The sequence below is a fragment of the Myotis daubentonii genome, chromosome 2, assembly GCF_963259705.1.
Source record: "Myotis daubentonii chromosome 2, mMyoDau2.1, whole genome shotgun sequence".
Taxonomy (NCBI): domain Eukaryota; kingdom Metazoa; phylum Chordata; class Mammalia; order Chiroptera; family Vespertilionidae; genus Myotis; species Myotis daubentonii.
In genome coordinates, this window is record NC_081841.1 from 222,118,699 (window position 1) to 222,140,718 (window position 22,020).

At 59.1% G+C, this 22,020-nt stretch overlaps 2 protein-coding genes across 10 annotated transcripts in view; one reads left to right on the forward strand and one right to left on the reverse strand.

Moving 5' to 3' along the window:
* ANGPT2 (angiopoietin 2) overlaps positions 1-6,956 on the reverse strand; it is a 40,932-nt gene extending 33,976 nt beyond the window's left edge. Inside the window, exon 1 of one of the 5 annotated variants that reach the window (XM_059685854.1) lies at positions 6,228-6,956. In XM_059685854.1, the coding sequence (XP_059541837.1) occupies positions 6,228-6,512 (285 nt within the window). In that variant the 5' untranslated portion in view covers positions 6,513-6,956. The remainder of the gene's footprint in view (positions 1-6,227) is intronic. The other 4 variants (XM_059685849.1, XM_059685851.1, XM_059685852.1 and 1 more) reach the window with 4 other exon arrangements.
* Positions 1-22,020, forward strand: part of MCPH1 (microcephalin 1) — a 97,505-nt gene that overhangs the window by 67,081 nt on the left and 8,404 nt on the right. The gene's annotated exons all lie outside the window — the stretch shown is intronic.

Sequence of the window (22,020 nt, forward strand, 5' to 3'; positions counted from 1 at the left end):
TCACACACACACAAACAACACACACAACACAATACACACACACAAACAATACACAACACACTCACACACAAACAACACACACAAACAACACACACAACACACACACATACGCACTCATATACTCACACACACACACAAACAATACACAACACACACACAAACAACACACACACACACAATACACAACACACACACAATACACAACACACACACAATACACACACATACCCATACTCACACACACACACACACACAAACAACACACTCACTCACACACAAACACACAACACACACACACACTTACACACACACACAACACAATACACACACACACAACACAATACACACACACAACACACTCACACACATACCCACTCACACATACACTCACACACACAAACACAACACACAACACACTCAACACACACACACACAACACTCTCACATACACTCACACACTCTCACCCACACTCACACACACAACACTCAACACAAAAGAACACACAACAGTCACACACAACATACACACATGCACTCCTGTGCACACACATACACACTCTCACACACACACTCGTGCACTCACACATGCTCACACACACAACCCACATAAAATTGAATATTAAAATGGCAGGTTATATTCGTAACATGTATATTTAGCGTGCTTGATTGTTGGTTCTTTCAATAAGTATTGGATGCGGACACTTAGGCGTGGTAAGGCGTCTCGGTAAAGGTTCCGGAGGCACGTGGAAGTCTGCAGGGAGGACAGCGGTGCCCCTGGGGAGGGCCCAGGAGACTCATCAGGTTCCTGAGGCCTCGGGGGAGGGAGAGAGGATGTGTGGCTGCTGGAGGAGTGAAGACGGGAAAGGGCAGGCCCCCTCCTGAGGGTCACACCCTGGCGGTGCCGCCCAGATCAGGATGAGAAAGGGAGGCGATTTCAGGGGAAATATCTGCTTAAAATACTAATTAAAGGCGACAGCCAGCGCTGCCTCAATGCTCAGCGTGCGCGGAGCCCGTCTCCCCGCTCCCAGGCCACACAGACGCGGCCGTCGTCACCCAGGGAGCGGGGCGTGGCTCTGCACGTTACCCTGAAATGCGCTCGTTGGTCTGTCGTCATTGGGCTTGTGTGTTCTCTGCTCACCAGCGTCCTGCTGGTGCTGAGGCTGCTCAAACCAGCCGGTGGGAGACGCCCTCGGGTCGTTTTTAAAATCCCCGTGGGCTCAGGGCAGGGCTCGGAGATGGTCTGGGAGATGCAGGTGACGCCCTCAGCCACCCTCCGGGAAAGGGCTGCTGCCCGAGGGACGGTCTGTCATGATCTCTTGGTCGTCACAGAATGTGCTTTGCTTTTCTGAGCTCCAGTGGAAAGGCGTGTAATCGTCTTGCACAGGAGACGGCCCCGGTTGCCTTCTCCCCGCACCCTCAGCCCCTCGGTGAGGTCGCCTCTCTCACCTGGAAGCACGGGGGGCGGGGCTGCCCGCTCAGTGGCCCTCAGGTGCCCGGCTGTGCCCGGTCCTCGTGCCCTGAACACCCTGGATGCATGTGGGAGGGCCGCTTCCATTCCTGCCCTAACCTCTCAGACTCGCTTCCTTTTTACTTTAAGATAAAATATGCAAGTGACCCGGTAGGTGCGAGTGTGTGTGACATCAGTGTACACAGCCCCTCAGGGCTGGACACGCGTGGGCTTCCCGCAAATGCTTGCTGACCTGTTGACGAAGCAGTGAACCTGGTGGCCCGACCTTTCCGCCCAGTGACGTAAACGCGCTCAGAAATCAGCCTCCACCGCATTCACTCACACTCCTCTCCACAGCCTCCCGGACAGCGAGCGGACGCGTGCTCCCCCGCGTTTACTTTCCCTCCGCTGAGCCTGCGCCGCGCTGACTGCGTGGCGCTGACGCCCTGGCCCGTGTCCCTGTGCGCCCGGCCGGGGGCCTGCCTGTGTCGAGCCGTTCGCGGCGGGTGAGGGCGGCGTCTGCTGTGCCCTCGGGGTGCAGTGTGGCCCCTCGTCTCGATGGGTTCCCTCCCGAGGAGCCGTGTCCGTCTGTCTCTCACACACACAGCCCTTCAAGCCTGTCTCCTGCAGCCTCTCTCCCGTCCTCCACGACCCAGAGGGGATTCTGGTGTGTCCGTGGGTCACAGCCGCGACCGGGGCGCGTCTTGGCGGCGAGCGCGCTCCTTGGTCACGTGTGACGCAGAGAAAGCAGGAAGGCGACGGAAGAGCAGGGGGAGGGTTTGCCTTCTCTGCCGTCTCGGGGCTCTGACTGCTTCGCTTCAGTGCCTGCCAGTGGCTTCCGTAGTCCCTTGGTTTGATTTCTAAATGATCGGTGCTGGCAGGTGGGTCAGAGAGGATTTCCACTCCAATGAGCTGAACTGCGGCTGCTCTGTGGCCTGAAATGTGGCCTGTGGCTCCGACACCGGCCTCCACGTTCAGGGGAGCCCTGCCTCTGAGCGACTCCGGCTCCGGCCTCTTGGTTGGCCCCTCCCAGGTGTCAGGAGGAGGCCCCGCGGGCGTGGGGTTTCCAGGAGGCAGTCACGGGCCGCGTCTCAGCTCTCGGCTCTGCAGGCCAACGGTCACCCGTCCGTGGCGTGGTCCCCAGAGCTGGTCGGCGCAGCACACAGCCCGCGTGACGAGCAGCGGCTGCGTGGCCGTGGAAAGCACGTGTCCCCCACACGACAGTCACGGAGTCGCACCCCCCCTTCACACTCGGCTGTCGTGCACGTGCCTTGGCCACACTGTCCCTCCTAGTGACGCCTTTCATCGCGTCCTCCCCGCCACAGCACCCGCCGTGTGGTCAGTCACGGGCCCTTCTGTCGCCTTAAAGGGCCCTCCGCTCCTCAGGAAGCATGGCGCTTGCTTCCCACTGAGCAGGCCCAGGCCGCCTCCCAGCAGGCACAGCGGGCGCGGCCACGGCAGGACGGGCTCCTCCTCTCATCAGTGAGCCAAGCGGGGACGGGGTGCAGCCACACACACTCACGCTGACACACACTCACACTGATATACACTCACACACTCACACTCACACACTGACATACATTCACACAGTCATACAGACATACACTCACACATACACACACACACTGACACACTCGCACATTGACACACAGTCATACATACACACACTCATGCACACACAGACACACACTGACATACACTCACACATTCACACACATACACTCATGCACACACAGTCACACAGTCACACACTGACATACACTCACACAGTCATAGAGACATACACCCACACATTCACACACATACACACACTCATGCACACACAGACACACACTGACATGCACTCGCACATTCACACACTCTGACATGCGCTCACACACACATTCACACACACACACACTGACACACACACATTCACACACACACACTGACATGCACTCACACATTCACACACACTGACATGCACTCACACACACTGACACACACACATTCACACACACACACACTGACATGCACTCACACAGTCATACAGACATACACCCACACATTCACACACATACACACACTCATGCACACACAGACACACACTGACATACACTCACACATTCACACACTCTGACACGCACTCACACACACATTCACACACACACACACACACACACACACACACTGACACATGACAGTCCCTGGCGGGGCTGGGGAGGGGCTGGTGGCCGAGTGCCTGAGGGCCTCCCAGCCTCAGGGTCCCCTCCCCCGTGGAACGGGCAGCAGTTTGTTTCTAGGAGCAAAGCTGCATGTGGCCCCACGTGGAGGGACGCAGTCTCACATCTTAGCCCCGCCCTCAGGCGCGTGGCAGAGAGGACCTACGGGCAGGTCTGCTTCCAGCGGCTCTCTGCCCTGAGAGCAGCGAGGTAGCACAGGAAGTGTTTACCGTCGGGTCCTCGCAGGAGCTGTTTTCAATCGCTCTGTTGTCGGGCACAGTGGGCTCGCAGTTGTTTACGAGTGTAAGGTGTTCGTCAGTGTGAAGTGGTTGTTTATTTCCGTTCCTGTTTCCGCTCACTGGGGAAAACATTTGGTCTCCCAGCAAGACACGGGCCATTCTGCGAAGTCATTTGTCTGTTTTTACAAAGTGTTTCACATCTGGACAGAGGTGTGGGCAGTCGCGGGCAGTGTGGCTCCGGAGCGGCTGTCCGCCCCCACGGGCCCATTCTGCCTCGCCGGCTGCCCCGCTGCTCCCACCCGAGTCCGACCCCGCCCGCCGGCTAGAGGGGCGCAGCAGCAGCTCTGACGAGGTGCGAGCTCCTGGGGCGACGCTGCCCACCCCAAGAGGCAGGGCTGCTCATCTGCCCGTCACCAGGGACCTGTCTCACTCTCCTCCTTGACAGGTTTTCTTGAAAGCGTCAAGGCCCTCCCCCTCCCTCCCTCCCTCTCTCCCTCCCTCTCTCCCTCCCTCTCATTTTCAGCATTGGTCAGGGAGAGAAAGGAAATATGGAAACAAAAAATATATATAAACGGCCCCAAGAGGAAGGAAGTGTGGGAAACGACGAATAACGGGGGTTCTGTGTGATGGTCGTGAGGGGGCGCTGAGCCGGCGCCGACCCTTTGATCCTGCGGCTTGTCTGTCACCCGTTATCTCTGTTCTCTTCTGAAAAGAGCGATGTTTATTGTCACAGGTGACAAAGCACAGAGGAGAGCCCGCGGAGAGGTTACGGCTCGCTCCCAGGGGGTCGTATTGGCTCTTGTGCTTTTATTCCCGAACCAGGAGCCCCCATACACACACACACTGACACATGACACCCGCCGAGGGGCGTGCAGGCTGCCGCTCGGGGCAGGGCCCACGGCGGGGCAGGTGCCAAGAGCCAGGAGGGAGCATCGTCCCTGGGCCGCTCAGCTCGGCTCGGCTCGGAGGAGCTTAGAAACGCCGCTGTCAACACATCGTGGAAGTCCTTGTCCTTTTCCTTCTTTAAACAGAGCCCCAACGACCCCGGGGTGGCGCGGGGGGGGGGGGGGGGAGGGGGTTGTCTAAGGAAGAAAAGCGGCCCTGCCCTGGCCTCGGGGTCTGGGGGGGGTGCTGCGTGGGGCACACACACACTCTTTCCTGTCCTGTTCAGCTGAGATGGACGGGCCGCAGGACGGAGGGTATTCTGCCCCCCACCCCGGCTGTGGGCGCTGCCCCCGAGGGGCAGGGAGCTGCTGTGCTGACTGGGAGCAGGTCCCAGAGAGAAGGGCCATGAGCAGGGGGCTGGGAGGCAGGGGTGTCTGTCGTGGGTGCTTTCTATGTTTAATGTCGTCGTGTCCATGTCTGTGCGTTTTAGACGATTTAAAAAGAGCAGACAGGGACCTTCTCAGGGAAGTTACCCCGGGGGTGGGGGGGGCGGGGGGGGAGGCCGCTCAGCGCTCCTGCTTCTGCTCTTTGAGGCGAAGCGGCGAGATGCGCGCCCCATTCATTCGACCCTGGGCTCCTGGCCCCTTCCTCTCTGGAGGCCCAGTTAATGAGAAATGCAGATGAGGGCCAGATCGAGGCTGAGATTAGGATCCGGCAGCCTGAGCGAGCGTTCCTGTGACAGGCAGGCCTGGCGGGGATGGGCGTCTCTGGGGCGAAGTTGTGAATGGAGCCAGCGTGTGCGCTCCTGTGTCCTCTGCCTGCAGCCTCCCGCGGAGGACGGAGCGGCGCCGGCTGACAGTCACCCGCACACACACCCCCACCCCCCACCCCCACCGCCGCCCCCCCCCCGTGAACACAGCCCCCGGGGTTCTGTGTAAACAGCGCGCGGGGTTGCGTGGGAACACGGCCCCCTGTCCCGGAGTAAGTGCAGGGCTCCGGCCCGCGCCTCCCGCGTGGGCCACCCTCACAGCCGGCGGCGCTGGCGAGGGGGCTCCTGGGTCCAGCCCGTCGGCCCCTCACAGGCGACAGCCCCGGGGGAGCCAGGGCTCGGAAAAACGTGAGGTCTGCGTTGGTGAATTTCCTCTCACTTACCGAGAGCCCCAGTCCGTTTTAGTAAATAAATTCAGGAAATTGGTAAAGCACTTTCCTCATCCGTTATGTATCAGCAATTAGCAGGATTGTCACGGCTTTCCTGGCCCCGCCTGCCAGCGTGGACGGCCTCCCCTCCGGGGCTGGAGCGTAACCGCCAGCAGCAGCCCGAGCCCCTCCTCCGCGGAGCCCCTCCCGCAGAGCTCGCTGTGGAGTCAGGCTCTTTCACATACCCTCCCTCGCCAGGACCCACGCCCCCGGGACCGGGAAACTGCGGCGCCCCCCGCCCCCGAGCCGCGGCCCTACCTTCATCAGCCACTGCGTGTTGTTCTCCATGATGCCCTCCAGCACCTGCAGCCTCTGCACCGAGTCGTCGTAGTCGAGCGGCGCGTCCCTCTGCACCGCGTTGGACACGTAGGAGCCGGCGGGCGGGCGGCAGTTGTCGGTCTCGGGCAGCAGGAAGGTGTAGCTGCAGGCGCCGTGCTGCACCTGGTACTGCCGCCGCCCCAGGCCGTCCATGCTCCTGTGGGGGCTGTGGGCGGCGGCCGGGACCAGGTCCCAGCTCAGCGTGAGGAACACGAGCTGCCACATGCCTGCCGTCTGCGTGGACCCCCGCCGCTCAGCAGCCCGCCGGGCGCGTGGGACGGACGCCGGGCTCAGCCGCTGGGCTCAGGGTCCATCCGCGGCGCCTGTGCTGCGCCCCTGGCAGCCGGCGGCCCCGTCCTGCGGGAGCTGTCCCTGAGCCGCCCGGACCCTGCTCGCTGGGCTGAGTTCCCGGGATCAGAGTCGCTCGTCTTTCTCTGCCCAGAGCTGCGTGTCCCGATCCAGGCGCTGGCTCCGCTCCTTATATGATGAGTGATCGGCGCAGCCAGGCATGTGTGTGAGCTGCTCCGCCCCCGGCTGGTCCGTTATCTTCCTGTGGGGGGTCAGCAGCCCGGCAACAGGAAAAACCCCGCCGCTGGCTGCCTGCCTCCCGCCGGCTGCGGAGCCCGCTGGGAACGCGAGGCTGCAGGACCCGGGGGCATGGGCACCTCCCCAATTGAGCGCTTCCTGGAGAGCCCGGCTCTCCCGTCTGCCCGCCCCGCCCCTGCAGCTGGCCAGGTAGCGGAGTTAGCAGCTGGAACGCACGTGAAGTTCCTGTGTCCCTTCGGGAGCCAAGCGCTGCAGCTGCGACAGGGCTGGCTGGTGTGACAGCAGGAGGAGGGGAGCCGCGGAGAAACCCGCCTGGCTGGCCGGGCACCTGGGTGCTGCCTGCGTTTGCACCCTCAGCTCAGGACGGAGTTTTCCTTTCCGTTCGGCGGGAGACTGCCCTTCGCTCAGTCCTGTGGGAGGATCCTGTCTGAGCCCTGACTCCCAGTCTCTTCCACAAACACCCGCCCCGATGTCAGCGACCGGAGAGGGTGCCTCCAAAGGCGCGCAGGGCAGCGGAGCAGCAGACCCACGCGTGCAGACCGGCTCGCTCTCGCCCGCCCGTGGTGTGTGACATTTCCAGGGTCCGGTCCATCGCCCCCGTGTAATGAATGGCTCAGGTCCTCACCTGTGAGGCGGACTCGCCTGGCTGGGTTCCGAGGCCGGGTGTCCCCAGCCTCTCCCTGAGTCCCTGAGCCCGGCCCTTGGGAGACCGGGCTCCGCTCACCTCCAGCAGAGGGCACCAGGGAGGTGGCTGTTGCATCTCCGTGCCGGCGGGCGCCCCTCACTGGTAGGCACTGCGGCGCCCCAGGGACCACACCCTCCCGGAAAGCCAGGGCCAGGCAGCTGCATGCAAGCTCGGCTCCCTGGTGTGGCTCCCAGACCCAGGGGCCGAGAGGAACCCAGGGGACGGTCCCTCGCGCACAGTCCTCAGTCCAGGTCCCCTTCACCTGCGTGAGCACCTGCTGCCCTTTGGCACCTGGGCGGCATACCTGTGCCAGGTCAGAGGGGCCTCTGCCAGACCCCTCAGGGCCCACCTTGTCCCCTCACCACCTCCACGCGCTGTGGATGCTGATCGTCAGTTACCGTCCTGTTCCCCCTGTGCGCACGAGGTGTGTCCCTCCCCGACCACCAGGGGTGGCACGCCGCCCTCTACACCGCCCCTCGGGTGGCGATGTTTGAAGGAAGATGGAACCTGCCGTGCCCCTGCCGTTCCCCTGAGCACTTGCCCAGTCCGCTGAGACCCTGCTTCCCAGCCTTGTCATCCGTTTGGCTCAAATAAACTCACAGAGATTCTGTACAGGTTTGGACTTATTAGTTGCAGGGGAGCACGGAACTGTGACTCGATTCTTGGGTGAACGTGCGTTTGCAGAGAGAATCCGTTCTGGGATGTGTTCTCACGAGACGTCGTTGCACCTGGCAGCTCACCCCCCTCGCTGGCCCCAGGGTCCCTGGCAGCAGGTCCCGCCCAGGTCGCACCAGGCTCTCCCTGAGGCTCCGCCTGTCTCCGCTGAGGTCACAGCAGCACCGTGTCTGGTCTTTCTCGTCAGCAGACGTCCCAGGTGCTTTTCGTGGGCACCCAGGCTGTCCGCCACCGGGCGCCCACTGTTACCGCCCTCGTCCCCGACAGCGCGTGCTGCCCGTGTCTGAGCAGAGAGCACCCGGGTCTTTCCGAGGGGCTGTGCCTTCAGCCGACTCAGGAAGGCTGGATGTGGAGCAGGACAGGTGAAGCCTGCAGGTTTTGAAGACTTACTAGAACCCAGATTCAGTGAGATCGGAAGCCAATGCTTAAAGCCTCAGCTTCCCTACTTGTGGCCGTGGGTCCCTGAGCTAGCTAGCGCTGCCGGGCCGCTAGGGCCCACGGTGTGCCTGCCTCAGCCCCTGGGCCTGCGGCATCCGAGTGGCAGAGGCCTGGCTGCGCCCAGGGCAGCGGGCATGACACTGGCCTCGCTCTAGCCCGGGAGCGTCCAGGTGCGGCCTCCCAGGGGCATCCGCTAAGCTGGTGCCCAGCTTTCCCGCTTGGACAGGTTTTCTCCTCTCTCTGCCTCTTCAGTGCCCCCAGTGGAGGTGGCAGAGGCCTGCTGCGCCGTTAGAGTGTAGGCGGTTTCTGGGATGAAGTGTGAGGCCTCGAGGAGCGCGGGTCCCTGTCTGGTTGCAGGTGAGCATGTCTGGCATCTGGCATGACTTGGAGAACAACCTAAATGCCCCCTTAGTGGGGCTTCGGCTCCTGGCACCCAGCTTGTGGGAGGAGAGCCCTTTGCCAGGCGTGTTCTCAGGCCCCTTCCTTCCTGGGGAGCAGCCATTTCCCGGCGCTTCCAGGTGTTTCCATTCGCACAAGTAGGGTGAGCAGGCAGGGCGAGTGGGCAGGTGAGTGGGTAGGTGAGTGGGCAAGGTGAGCAGGCAGGGCGAGCAGGCAGGTGAGTGGGCAGGGTAAGTGAGCGGGTAGATGAGCAGGTAGGGCAGCGGGCAGGTGAGCGGGTAGGTGAGTGGGTAGGTGAGCGGGTAGGTGAGTGGGCAGGTGAGTGGGCAGGGCGAGCGGGTAGGTGAGTGGGTAGGTGAGCGGGTAGGTGAGCGGGCAGGTGAGCGGGCAGGTGAGCGGGTAGGTGAGTGGGCAGGGCGAGCGGGTAGGTGAGCGGGTAGGTGAGCAGGCAGGTGAGCAGGTAAGTGAGCAGGTGGGTGAATGGGCAGGCGAGCGGGTAAGTGAGCGGGTAGGTGAGCAGGCAGGTGAGCAGGTAAGTGAGTAGGTGGGTGAATGGGCAGGTGAGTGGGTAGGTGAGCGGGCAGGTGAGCGGGCAGGTTAGCGGGTAGGTGAGCAGGCAGGTGAGCAGGTAAGTGAGCAGGTGGGTGAATGGGCAGGCGAGCGGGTAAGTGAGCGGGTAGGTGAGCAGGCAGGTGAGCAGGTAAGTGAGTAGGTGGGTGAATGGGCAGGTGAGTGGGTAGGTGAGCGGGCAGGTGAGCGGGTAGGTGAGCGGGTAGGTGAGTGGGCAGGTGAGCGGGTAGGTGAGTGGGTAGGTGAGCGGGTTGGTGAGTGGGCAGGTGAGTAGGCAGGACGAGCGGGTAGGTGAGCGGGCAGGTGAGCGGGTAGGTGAGCAGGTAGGTGAGTGGGCAGGTGAGCGGGTAGGTGAGTGGGCAGGTGAGCGGGCAGGGCGAGCGGGTAGGTGAGCGGGTAGGTGAGTGGGCAGGGCGAGCGGGTAGGTGAGCGGGCAGGTGAGCAGGCAGGTGAGCAGGTAGGTGAGTAGGTGGGTGAATGGGCAGGTGAGCGGGTAGGTGAGCGGGCAGGTGAGTAGGTGGGTGAATGGGCAGGTGAGCGGGTAGGTGAGTGGGCAGGTGAGTAGGTGGGTGAATGGGCAGGTGAGCGGGTAGGTGAGCGGGCAGGTGAATGGGCAGGTGAGCGGGTAGGTGAGCAGGTGGGTGAGTAGGTGGGTGAATGGGCAGGTGAGTGGGTAGGCTAGCGGGTAGGTGAGCGGGCAGGTGAGTGGGTAGGCTAGCTGGTAGGTGAGCGGGCAGGTGAGCGGGTAGGTGAGCAGGTAGGTGAGCGGGCAGGTGAGTGGGTAGGCTAGCGGGTAGGTGAGTGGGTAGGTGAGTGGGTAGGTGAGCAGGTAGGTGAGCGGGCAGGTGAGTGGGTAGGCCAGCGGGTAGGCGGGCGGCGTGGAGGCAGACCGGGCAGCGTGGGCCTCATCTCCCCTGCAGCTCTGCCACTGCTGCTGGACAAGAAGGCACCGGCTGTTGGTTAGCGGCGGGTCCTGATGGACGAGTCGGAGTAATAATCTGAGGGAATGTGGTTCTCAGGTGGTGGCTCAGGTGGCTGCCCTTCTTACTGAGGTTGTTCAATCACAAAGGAACCAAACGCACTCATCATTCTACTTGTCCGAGAGTTCACTGGGAAGTTATGTCTAAAAGACATTGAGGACCCATTTTTTAAAAAAAGAAACTTAAAAGATTCCTGGACTTTTTCTTTGTTCTGCCAATAACCAGCATAGCACCCTCTGAAGAGCCGTGGCAGTGAAGGCTACGTTGTATAGCTATGTGACCGTGAGGACTTGGGAAACAGCCAAGTAACTGCTTTTTTTGTTTGTTTGTTTGTTTAAGATTTCAGGATGAATTCCCTGAATTTTTAGGAATATTTTGGTTTATATAATTCTCCTGTTATAAAAAAAATAGTTATCTCAAATGCTCTTTGATTTTTAAATATTTTTATTCTCTAATATTTTTGTGGAATGCTTTATCATCTCATCAAAAAAATGCCTGAAAGGTTAAGGTACAAATCATAACTTTAAAAAGCCGGTGGGTGAAATTCTAAAACAACAGACGAGTGCGTTCGCCTGGTAATACTTTTGCCCGTAATTCTGTGTCCTGTTTTCTCCCCATAGAAAAAAATGCCAAACATTTTCTTTTCATGGATTGATGTCAGTGGTAACTGCTTTACACATGACCAATGTAAAGTCAATAAAGGCTTTCCTTTGACTAACAATATTAGAGATTTTGAGGTGGGTTTATGAGTTATAATTTTATGTTAAATGTTTTTAAATTTATTTCAACAGAAGTGTAGAGAATTCAAGCGCTGTTGCTTATGAAAAAAATGTGTCTAGTCTGTTGTCATACTCATTCTACTAAAAAACCTAATTTCTCTCAGAGTGAATTTCTTTTGAAAGGGCTTAATGCCATCTAGATTACTCTTTGTTTAATATAACTTTATAAAATTTTTATCTTAATTATTGAGAAGCCTTTCAAAATAAGAGAGAGAAATGTCATGCATGCTATTTACATTATGATATATTATCACTCTGGGTTATAGGTTAACATAAATAAAATCACTTACGTCCAAGAAGTAAAAAAATAAAAGCACAGACCCCCTTTGGAGATTCCCATCGGTCTGACTCGATATTAAAAAAATCTTCCTTTGGGAAATTAGGCTTGATTATGGAGTTACATGTATTAAAAGTGTTTTTGAGGAATTATAGTTTTTGGAGAATGATGTTGGAATAGTTGTGCATAAAAAGATGTGATGTTTGCATCAAGTGTATAAAAATATTCCGTCTCTTATTCCTTCACAAATCCACGCGTGGCCGTCCCTTGACCTACGTCTTTCCTGATGACCCAGTCAATACGTGCACCTCTTGTCTTCCTAAGCCCTATCGCATGCGATGCCTTGGTACTCACGCCATTAATAATGAACCGTTTTCACATGGCCGGCGTGGCTCAGGGGTTGAACGTCGATCCATGAACCAGGAGGTCACGCTTGGATTCCTGGACATGTCACATGCCCTGGTTGTGGGCTCAATCCCCAGTGCGGGGCATGCAGAAGGCAGCCGATCCATGATTCTCTCTCATCATGGATGTTTCTCTCTCTCTCTCCCTCTTCCTTCCTCTCTGAAATGAATTAAAAAAAATTTTTTTAATTATTTTTCTAAAATAATGAATTGTTCGTCTCCAAATATTTTATTTCGAGGAAAGAGACTCAATGCAAAGAAAGGTTGATACAAAAGGAAGATGAAAGGAAGTTCATTTTGCTGAGACTGTCAGGGGAGGACATCGGTAACTGTGTTAAGTACCTCGTTTTGACCTCTGTTTGCGAAAGCCCTGACACTAGTAGGATGTTACAGAAAAACAAGTTTGCTGTCCCCCAAATCCTGATGCACATTGCAGTGACCTTCTTTAACTTATCGTCAGAAAGTTTTGCTTGACTTCAATGGAAACTAAAACAAAAATCTACTAGCAATGTTACCTGTAGCATAAGCATGTCAAACTCGCAGCCCATGGGCCACATGCAGCCCACCAGGAATATTTGTGTGGCCCAGTCAATATGACGGTATGTAAGAAACATGCTAAGAGAGACTTCGTAACTTAATTTTTATAATATCCTGTTATACATTATCTATAGTAAAAGCGTAATATGCTAATTAGACCGGACGTCCTTCTGGACAAAGCCCGGGCTGTGAGGGAAGCCCAGGTCCCGGGTGCCAGAGGGAAGCTGGTGCTGGCAGCCGGGGGAAGGAAGGCCTACTCTTGCATGAATTTTGTGCATCGGGCCTCTAGTTATTAATAATGAACTACAATGGTCACTAATGACTGATTACTATAACCGTGTTGCATTCATTTCCCTTATGCACCTTAGTGCAGGCGCACCATTTCTCGCCACTAATACCAGCAGCAAATATTTTAGCAGCCAATTGCCACGTCATTAGTCTTCTACTGACTTGTTTGGTGTGCCCAACAGGAAATATTTTGCTTTCGGAGAAGAAAAATAGGTTTATTTGTGTGACGCTTATTAATTTATACAGTTATTCAGTGTGTGTCATAGCTACTGGCCAGTTGGCCACTTAGCCTTTTATATATAGGCTAGAGGCCCGCTGCACAAAAATTTGTGCACTCGGGAGGGGGGTCCCTCAGCCCGGCCTGAATAATTCAGTTCAAGAAAAATTAATTTTTATTAAAATGTTCCATTTTTGTTAATGATGACTCATTTATTTCAGCCCTTTGTAGTCAGCATGTCTCTATCGAAATAAACCCACATTTCTATGAAAATGGAAGCTTTTGCTCTTCTGCAGCCACGTAAACTTCAACCTTGTTTATCTGGCCCGTGTGAGCCTGTGAGTTTGACATGCTTGCTGTAGGAGAATGCAGATATCAAATCCACTGGTGATGCACACTGCTCCCTCTGCTGGTCTTATAACAAACTAGAGGCCATCCGTGCACTGGTGGGGTCCCTCGGCCTGGCCTGTGGGGATCGGGCCGAAACCATCTCTCCGACATCCCCCGCGGGTCCCGGATTGCAAGAGGCCGGTTCTCGGTGACACAGCCCGGAATTGGGCTCCCTGCTTTCCGGTTCCAGGTGTGTCACCCAAGAACCACCACTGCCAAGGGACCGTAGCTCGGCAGCTCCTGCATTGAGCATCTGCCCCTGGTGGTCAGTGCGTGTCATAGCTATTGGCTGATTGGCCAGTCACTTAGCCTTTTATATATAGACTAGAGGCCCGGTGCACAAAAATTTGTGCACTCGGGAGGGGGGTCCCTCAGCCCGGCCTGTGCCCTCTCGCAGTCTGGGACCCCTCGGAGGATGTCCACCTGCTGGCTCAGTCCCGCTCCCTGGGGGATCGGGCCTAAGCTGGCAGTCAGACATCCCTCTGGCAGCCCAGGAGCCCTCGGGGGATGTCCACTTGCCAGTGGGAAGCAGGCCTAAGCAACAGTCGGACATCCTTAGTGCTGCTGAGCAGGCGGGAGAGGCTCCCACCACCACCGCTGTGCTGGCAGCTGGCAGCCTGGCTTGTGGCAGAGCAGAGCTCCCCCTGTGGGAGCGCACTGACCACCAGAGGACAGCTCCTGCATTGAGCTTCTGCCCCCTGGTGGTCAGTGTGTGTCATAGTGACCAGTCATTCCCAGCCATTCCGCTGTTAGGGTCAATTTGCATATTACCCTTTTATTATATAGGATAGAAGCCTAGTGCATTGGCGGGGTTGGGGGGGGGGCTGTTGGTTTGCTGTGAAAGGTGTCCCAGATCAGGGTTGGGGTCCCGCTGAGGTGCCTGGCCAGCCTGGGTGAGGGGCTGAGGGCCGTTTTCAGGCTGGCCACGTCCCCCAGCGACCCAAGCTCCCAGCATCTCCTTTTGGTATGAAAACAGGTATCTAGGATTTATTTATTTTCTATAATTGAACCTTTGCAGCCTTGAGCAGAGCTGAGGGCCAGCCAGGGCAGGCGGGAAGCTTGGCTTCCTCCATCACTGGGGGCAACCCAAGCCTCCTGATCAGTCCAGCTCCTTGGCCTGGCCGCCACCATCCTAATTGGGTTAATTTGCATACTTGCTCCTGATTGGCTGGTGGGCATGGCTTGAGCGTAGCGGAGGGACAGTTAATTTGCATGTTTCTCTTTTATTGTATAGGACTAGAGGCCCAGGGCACGAAATTCATGCATTGTTAGGGTCCCTAGCGGCTGCTGGCCAGGTACTCCCTCCCTTCTCCCGGCCGCCTGCCACCTCGACCACCGGCCGGGCCTCTCCCTTCCCCTGGCCGGCCCCACCCCTGGTCGAACTCCCAGACAAACTCCCAGTCGAGGGGACAATTTGCATACTATGCTTTTTTAAAAAATATATATTTTATTCATTTTTCACAGAGAGGAAGGGAGAGGGATAGAGAGCTAGAAACATCGATGAGAGAGAAACACCAATCAGCTGCCTCCTGCACATCTCCTACTGGGGATGTGCCCACAACCAAGGTACATGCCCTTGACCGGAATCAAACCTGGGACCCTTCAGTCTGCAGGCCAACGCTCTATCCACTGAGCCAAACCGGTCAGGGCTGCATACTATGCTTTTATTGTGTAGGATAGTGAGCAAAACTGACCGTTTTCATTAGTCAATTACAGAAATGAGGAGCAACTAATAAGGACGCGCATCAATAGCAACTAACGTACACACAGGATGCGTTCGTCACGTTTAACGCAGAGGGACACCGGGCCACATCTAGACGTCGAGTCCCACTTGTGCATTTGTGCGCACACACCAAGCAGCGGGGATCTCCCAGCCGGTCACAGCCGCGGGGACCCGTGGTCGCATGAGCCTTTGATGGAAAAGCCGTTCCGTGGCCCGTGGCTGCAGGGACCTCTGTGACAGCCCGTTTCCCATCGGGGACCAGGTCTCGGGCACTGGAGATGAGCTGGCACTTACATCTGGGGAGAGGGGGGCCACCATTCAACCCCTAACACTTACCAGGCTGAAGTACATACAGTAAAATTTGGTAACACTTCAATGAGACAGAAAAGTAAAAAAAAAAAATCTTGCAGATATGAGAAGAAAACTCCCAGAACTAAAAAGTACAATTATCGCCATTTAAGGTCGTGTTTAATGAAAGATTAGAGATTCCGTGAGCTGAGAGATGAGTTAAAACAAGTCACTGAGAGGGTGGCATGGCAGCTCCGGAGACGGCAGGAAAGTGGGAGAGACCCGGGGTGGGGGTGGGGGTGGGGGCGGGGGCGGGGGACAGGGCTGAAGGCATTGCAGACACAGCGGCTGGAGTTTCCCAAATTGGTGACAGGCACCAAGCTACCCATTCAGAAAGCCCAGTGCATGGCTAACAGGGTAGTCACCAGCGAGCCTCAAGGGGCCCAGGGTCGGGGCGGGGTGAGGGGGCAGGAGGGACGATACGGGGTGAGGGGCCCTGGGTTGGGCAGGTTTCTCTGTGGTGACAGATGAGAGAAACGCCGACATGGAGAAAAGGTCGTTTTACAGAACTCGGACTCAAATGACAGTTTGTCACTTATTAAGCGTTTTTTCCTCTGGACAAACAGGCGGCACCTGAGCTTACGGGAATCTTCCTCGGCACAGGCACACTGACGGTGCATAAGGAATGTTTGTTGGTCTCACTTCCTCTCTTTCCTCACATTCTGTGACTGAGGATATCGGCACGAAAACAGGATCTCGGATCCAGTGAGTTCATCCGCGTTTCCCACCAGGAATTCCAGGCTGGGTGACGTCAGCCCTCACTCTGGAGTGACAGGACCCTGCACAGGGGGTTATTTCAGGGAGGGGGGTGGGGGGCAGCCCTCCCTGCGCGCCTACTGCACGCTCGCCCGGCCTCCTGCGCCTCCCATGACCACAAGGAGTTGTGTAGTGGGAACAAGGGTGCCCAGGCCCTCGGACCCGCCGCCCTCGGTGCTGCAGGGGTTGCCCCGGCATTTGTGGCAACTCAGCAGCTCGGGGTGTGGTCTTGGGTCTATTCCCGTGGCATCTGCGTGCGGCCATTGGCGCGCTCTGCGTCTCATTCATCTTCCGAGGGAGACGGGGAGCTGCGGCAGAACACCTGCAGGGAGGCGACCGTCCGTGCTTCTTGGATGCAAGTAATTCAGAGGAGAAGTCTCCGTCCATCAGTGCCACCTCACGTCCCTCCAGGATGCGCACAGACCGGCAGCCGTGCCCGCGATTCGTGTAGCGTATGGCACCTGCCACCCTCCTCGCAGGCCACATGGAGCCTGTTGTAACGGGGAAGCGAGGGCGTGGGCACCAGGAGCCGTGAGGGGCAGGGACGGGGAGCCAAGCGCCTTGGAGCAGGAGCGTCTCCTTCGCTCGGGGGAGGGATCCCTCCCAGGCGCCTGGCAGTCACTCTGGGAGCCGAGTGGACCCGCAGCGGGTGGGGTGGTGTGACGGGGAGGGTGACCCGGACGCACGCGTCGGCCAGGGACCACTTCCAGGGCGGGAGGAAGCCCTTTGCTGTTTTCTGTGTTGCTTGTGAGCCAATGTGGCCACAGGCAGAGCAGGGGCACAGCTCAGCGTCCTGGGGGGCGCGGGCATCCTGGGGGGCACAGGCATCCTGGGGGCACGGGCTAATCCCATGCGTGGCCACCAGAGGATCTGCTGGGTCCTGGGCCCCCACTGGCCAGGGGCCTGGGGGAACGTGGCTCTGGAGCCGCGGGTTCTTTGCACGCGTCGGTGCCATCTAAGGGGACGACTTTGCAGGGGCAGGACAGGCGTCCACAGGAGGGCGGGCTGCGTGTCAGAGCCGTGCTGAGCAGTTAGAGCTGGCACTGCTGTTGGAGAGGCCCCTTGTCATCGCGTGTTCTGTTCATTCTTTGCACAACTAACTCTTGAAGAAAAAAAATATAAATTTTAAAATTCTCAACTTTGAAGGGCAAGTTCCTTCTGGTGCATGGCTGACTCTGCTCCTTCAGCTCCGTGGGGCGGGGCGGGGGAGGGCACGCGGCCGGGAGCCACCCATGAGGTCGCCGGGACCGTGACCTCACGGCCAGTGGAGATGGGCTGCAGACGCCTCACACCAGGAGGCGGTGGGGAGTGAAGCCGCGGAGACCCACAGTGGCTTTGAGAAACGGAGGGGCCCTGAGTCCTGACCCTCAGCCCCAGGGACCCAGGGAGGACCCCGGGCTCCGCCTGGGATGTGCAGCCCAGGAAGGTTAAAGGGCTCCGTCCTGCTCAGACCCGGGTTGGTGGCCCTTCAGGACCGGCAGCACCTGCTCCACAGGCTCAGAACCAGCACCTGGTGCACAAGTGAGGGGACCCCGCCCCTCGTCCTCCTCTGCCCCCCCCCGCACCCCCCCCCCCGCCTCCGCCCTGCATGGGCCCCACCTCGGTCCTCACCCTCTTGAGTTAATCCAGACACAGAGTGGTTTTCCTCCAAGACTCAGCGTTCGGCGTTCGGCTGCACTTCGTTCCTTTAAAGGTGATGAGGCGCTTGCTTTTCTCTCCTTTTCCCCAAATAAACAGCGAGCTTCCTTCTTGTCTTCTCGCTCAGGTCGCGGCTCCAGGCTGGGGTCTCCCGCCCTTAGGAAGCCGCCTGGGGTCACGGTCCCGCTCAGGGCGGGCGCGCTGTGCACTGCGGCCTGGCTTCTCTGGGAAGGTGCCTCGCATGCTTCACGCCGACGCCGTGTCCTTCGCCGGCTGCGCCACAGTCCGCCTGCAGGCGACAGAGCCGGGAGAGGAGGTGAGGAGCCGCCGGCTCTTCGCTCCCCTCTGCCCCCGCCTGCCCTGCTCTCGTGGCCAGCACGGGAGGAGGGCAGAGAGCGGGGTGTGGCCGCTACCCCCCCTCCCCCGCGTGCTCCCCGCCCAGGTCAGGGTGCTCCCCGCACGGGATCTTGAGGGATCTGGACAGACAGAGGGCCGTGCCCTGGAGGTTGGCCGCTGCAGCCCCAGAGAAGGCGGGTGCTGGCCCCTCGGGAACCATCACCAGTTCCAGCCTCACGGAGGGAGCGGCCGCAGCTCAGGGCCCGAGTTCCAAAGCGAGTGCTTTTCCACTAGAAGACAAGGAGCGAGGCACCCGCTGACCCGAGGGGACAAGAGGACGTCAGGCCGTGAACCCCGAAAGCGTGAAACCCGTGCACAGCACAGGCTGGTGGACAAGAATAAGCCCAGAGGCACCGAAGCACGAACAGACAGTCCAGCCTCAGAGAAGGCAGGGGAGGGTGTGGGGTAAGAGACCAACCGAAGGACTTGCATGCCTGCCTGTGAGCTTGACCCGTGGACACAGACAGTGGGGTGAGGGCATGTGCTGGGGGGCAGGAGCGGCCAGGGGTGGCCAAGGGCCGAAAGGAGACATGTGGTACTTTAAACAATAAAGAAGTTACATTTTTAAAAAGGGTGAAGCAGGTTCCCTTGGTGCCGTGAGGAGCGGCCACGTGGCCGTGCGGAGCTTGGAGAGGCGTGGACGTGCACGGAGCCCTGCGCAGGGAGAAGCCCCCCCCCCCCCCAGGCCGTGAAAGGAAGGCCATCTCCTCTCCGGAGTCCCACAAAGCGGCCTCCAGGCTGTTACGTGTCTCCCACAGGAATGCCGGCCCTCCTGCCGGAAGGATATGCCTAAGAGAACGGGAACCTGTGACAGGAATCATCGATACCTTTGGAATTCGCTCCCAGTGACTCGGCAGTACCTGGGCGCGGGGCCGGGACTGCGCGACGCCTCCCCCCCCCCCCCCCCCCCCCCCCCCCCCCGTCCCCGCAGGCTGCCTGCCTAGCGGAGCCTGGACTGCGGGAGGCCGTCCCCGTCCCCCTGTCCCCGCACGCGCGGAGCCGGGATGTGCTCTGCGGCTCTTATCGCGACGCAGGGCGCTGTTTTCCTCCCCTGTGATGAGAGTGTTTCTACGTTTGCCAAAGCAAACGCGGGCGGGAGACGGCCCTGGATGATAGGAACCGCGCCTGATGTCATCGCGTGTTTGCAGAGGAAACCACTTGTTTGGTGTTTTCTGGGCAGGAAGCGGCCGCGCGCATTCTCAGGTGCGGGCTGAGTCATTGTGGGGGACAGCCGGCGCCCTTTCCCCGGTTCACGCGTTACCTTCGTTTGGGTTTGTTTTCGTGTTTGTGTTTGAGGCCGTGAGCGGGGTGGGGACCACGGAGGTTCTGAGGAGATGGTGCACGTCTTTAAAATGCAGCTGCCTGTCCTCGTGCCCTGTCTGTGGGTGCGACACAGGGATTGACCCGCAGCTTTTGCTGCCTCCAGGGCCGCGGGGAGGGGCGGGGAGGGGCGGGGAGGGGCGGGGACAGCCAAGACCAAGAGAGGCCTGTTCCTTCTGTCTGTGCTGCCAGGGAGGCTTCCGCGATGGGGGCTCAGCTTCGGGCTCGGAGCAGGGCTGGTGCGGACACAGCAGCGCCTGGTCAGGGTCGTCCTGCCCTGAAGGATGCAGCTGCGGTGCTGCCTGGACACCTGGAGACGCTGCGGCCGCAGGTGAGAGCCGCGTGTGAAACCCACCGCTGCCCTCACAGGCCCGCCCGTCACAGGACGTCACGGGGAGCCAGGAGGGGTCCCGGGAGTGAGCCCGGCCCTGCCTGGCTGTGTGGCCCTGGCCAGCCCGCGGGCTCGGGGGGGGGGGGGGGGGGGGGGGTGGGCTGTTCTCACAGGCACGGAGCACGAAGCGCCTTTGTTTTTCTTCTTAAGACTTTTTTAAGAACAGTTACAGGTTTTGAGCAGAATTGAGAGGAAGGTACAGAGATTTCCTATATCCTCCCCCCCATCCCACCCGACCCCCAGCCCAGCCTCCCTCGTTCTCAGCCTCACCTCCAGCCTCCCTCGTTCTCAGCCTCACCTCCAGCCTCCCTCGTTCTCAGCCTCACCCCCAGCCTCCCTCGTTCTCAGCCTCACCCCCAGCCTCCCTCGTTCTCAGCCTCACCTCCAGCCTCCCTCGTTCTCAGCCTCACCTCCAGCCTCCCTCGTTCTCAGCCTCACCTCCAGCCTCCCTCGTTCTCAGACTCACCCCCAGCCTCCCTCGTTCTCAGCCTCACCTCCAGCCTCCCTCGTTCTCAGCCTCACCTCCAGCCTCCCTCGTTCTCAGCCTCACTCACCAGAGGGGACCTTTGTCACAACCGATGAACCTGCACTTACATGGCGTCCCCCCGAGCCCACAGGGTAGCCGGTCCCTCTCTGCTGTGCATCCTGGGTGTGGGCAGGTGTGTGGTGGCGCGTGTCCATCCTTATGGGGTCGCGCTGAGGGGTCATGCCTGGAAAAGCCTGCTCACCGCCCCCCCCCGCCAGGAAGCCCCCTGTTCCCATGTCCCGTGGCCTTGCCTTTCCCCGGATGTCACAGCGTGGGACTCGCACGCTGACAGGGGGCTGTCAGTCACACATTCAGGTCCCTCCTTGACTCCCCATGACGACAGCCCGTTCTTTTTAGCTGAGACCCGTCCGTGGTCTGGAGGGAGCACAGCCTCGCTGTCCATCCCGACGGAAGGGGTCTCGGCAATGACGCTGCTGTCCGCCTCCGTGTGCGGGTTCTTGTGTGGCCCCAGTTCTCAGCTCTGGGTAAATACCACGGAGTGTGTGCGCTGGGTCGTGTGGAGAGCGTGTTTGGTTGTATAAGCAACAGCCCGCGGTGCCATGCACCGTCGCACCTGCGAGTGCATGGTGGTGTCGGTCCGGCTCTGCCCTCCGACAGGCGCTGGGTGGTGTCGGTCCGGGTCTGGCCTCCAACAGGAGTGGTGGTGTCGGTCCAGCTCTGCCCTCTGACAGGCGCTGGGTGGTGTCGGTCCGGGTCTGGCCTCCAACAGGAGTGGTGGTGTCGGTCCAGCTCTGCCCTCTGACAGGCGCTGGGTGGTGTCGGTCCGGGTCTGGCCTCCAACAGGCGTGGTGGTGTCGGTCTGGCTCTGCCCTCCGACAGGCGCTGGATGGTGTCGGTCCGGCTCTGGCCTCCGACAGGCGCTGGGTGGTATCGGTCCGGCTCTGCCCTCCGACAGGCATGGTAGTGTCTCCTGCGGGTGAATTTGCTCCCTGTGAGCTCGGTCTGTGAACGCCCTTGGTGAGGTGGCTGCTAGGGTCTCGGGCAGCACCTCTCTTTGAGGCTGAGGAGCCGCCCCTGTGGGCACCTTAGTGACCGCCTGGCATGTGGACGTGACCTTGGGGGTGTGGCCAGCCCTCTGCTGCTCCGCGACATCGGGGTTCAGTGGGCACACTGCTCAGGTCCACCGTGAGCAGGCTCCCCGGCTCCCCACCCAAGGGGAGGCCCCGGCTCGCGATGCCCCGTGTCCACGTGTTAGTCTGACCGAGACTGTCCATGTGACGGGCGGGAACTTGGTGGCCCTCTGTGGAGAGGCCTCTCTTCATCACGGTTCTAAGTTACTAACACTGAACAGAGGGTGTGGTTGTTACTATGAGCGGAAGGAATGGCTCCTCGGTGAGTGTGTAAGTACAGGTGGGCTTTGAAACACCGTCTGGATACGTAAGCGATGCAAGAGCTTCAGAAGGTAACTGCTCCCGGGTGGATGGGAGGT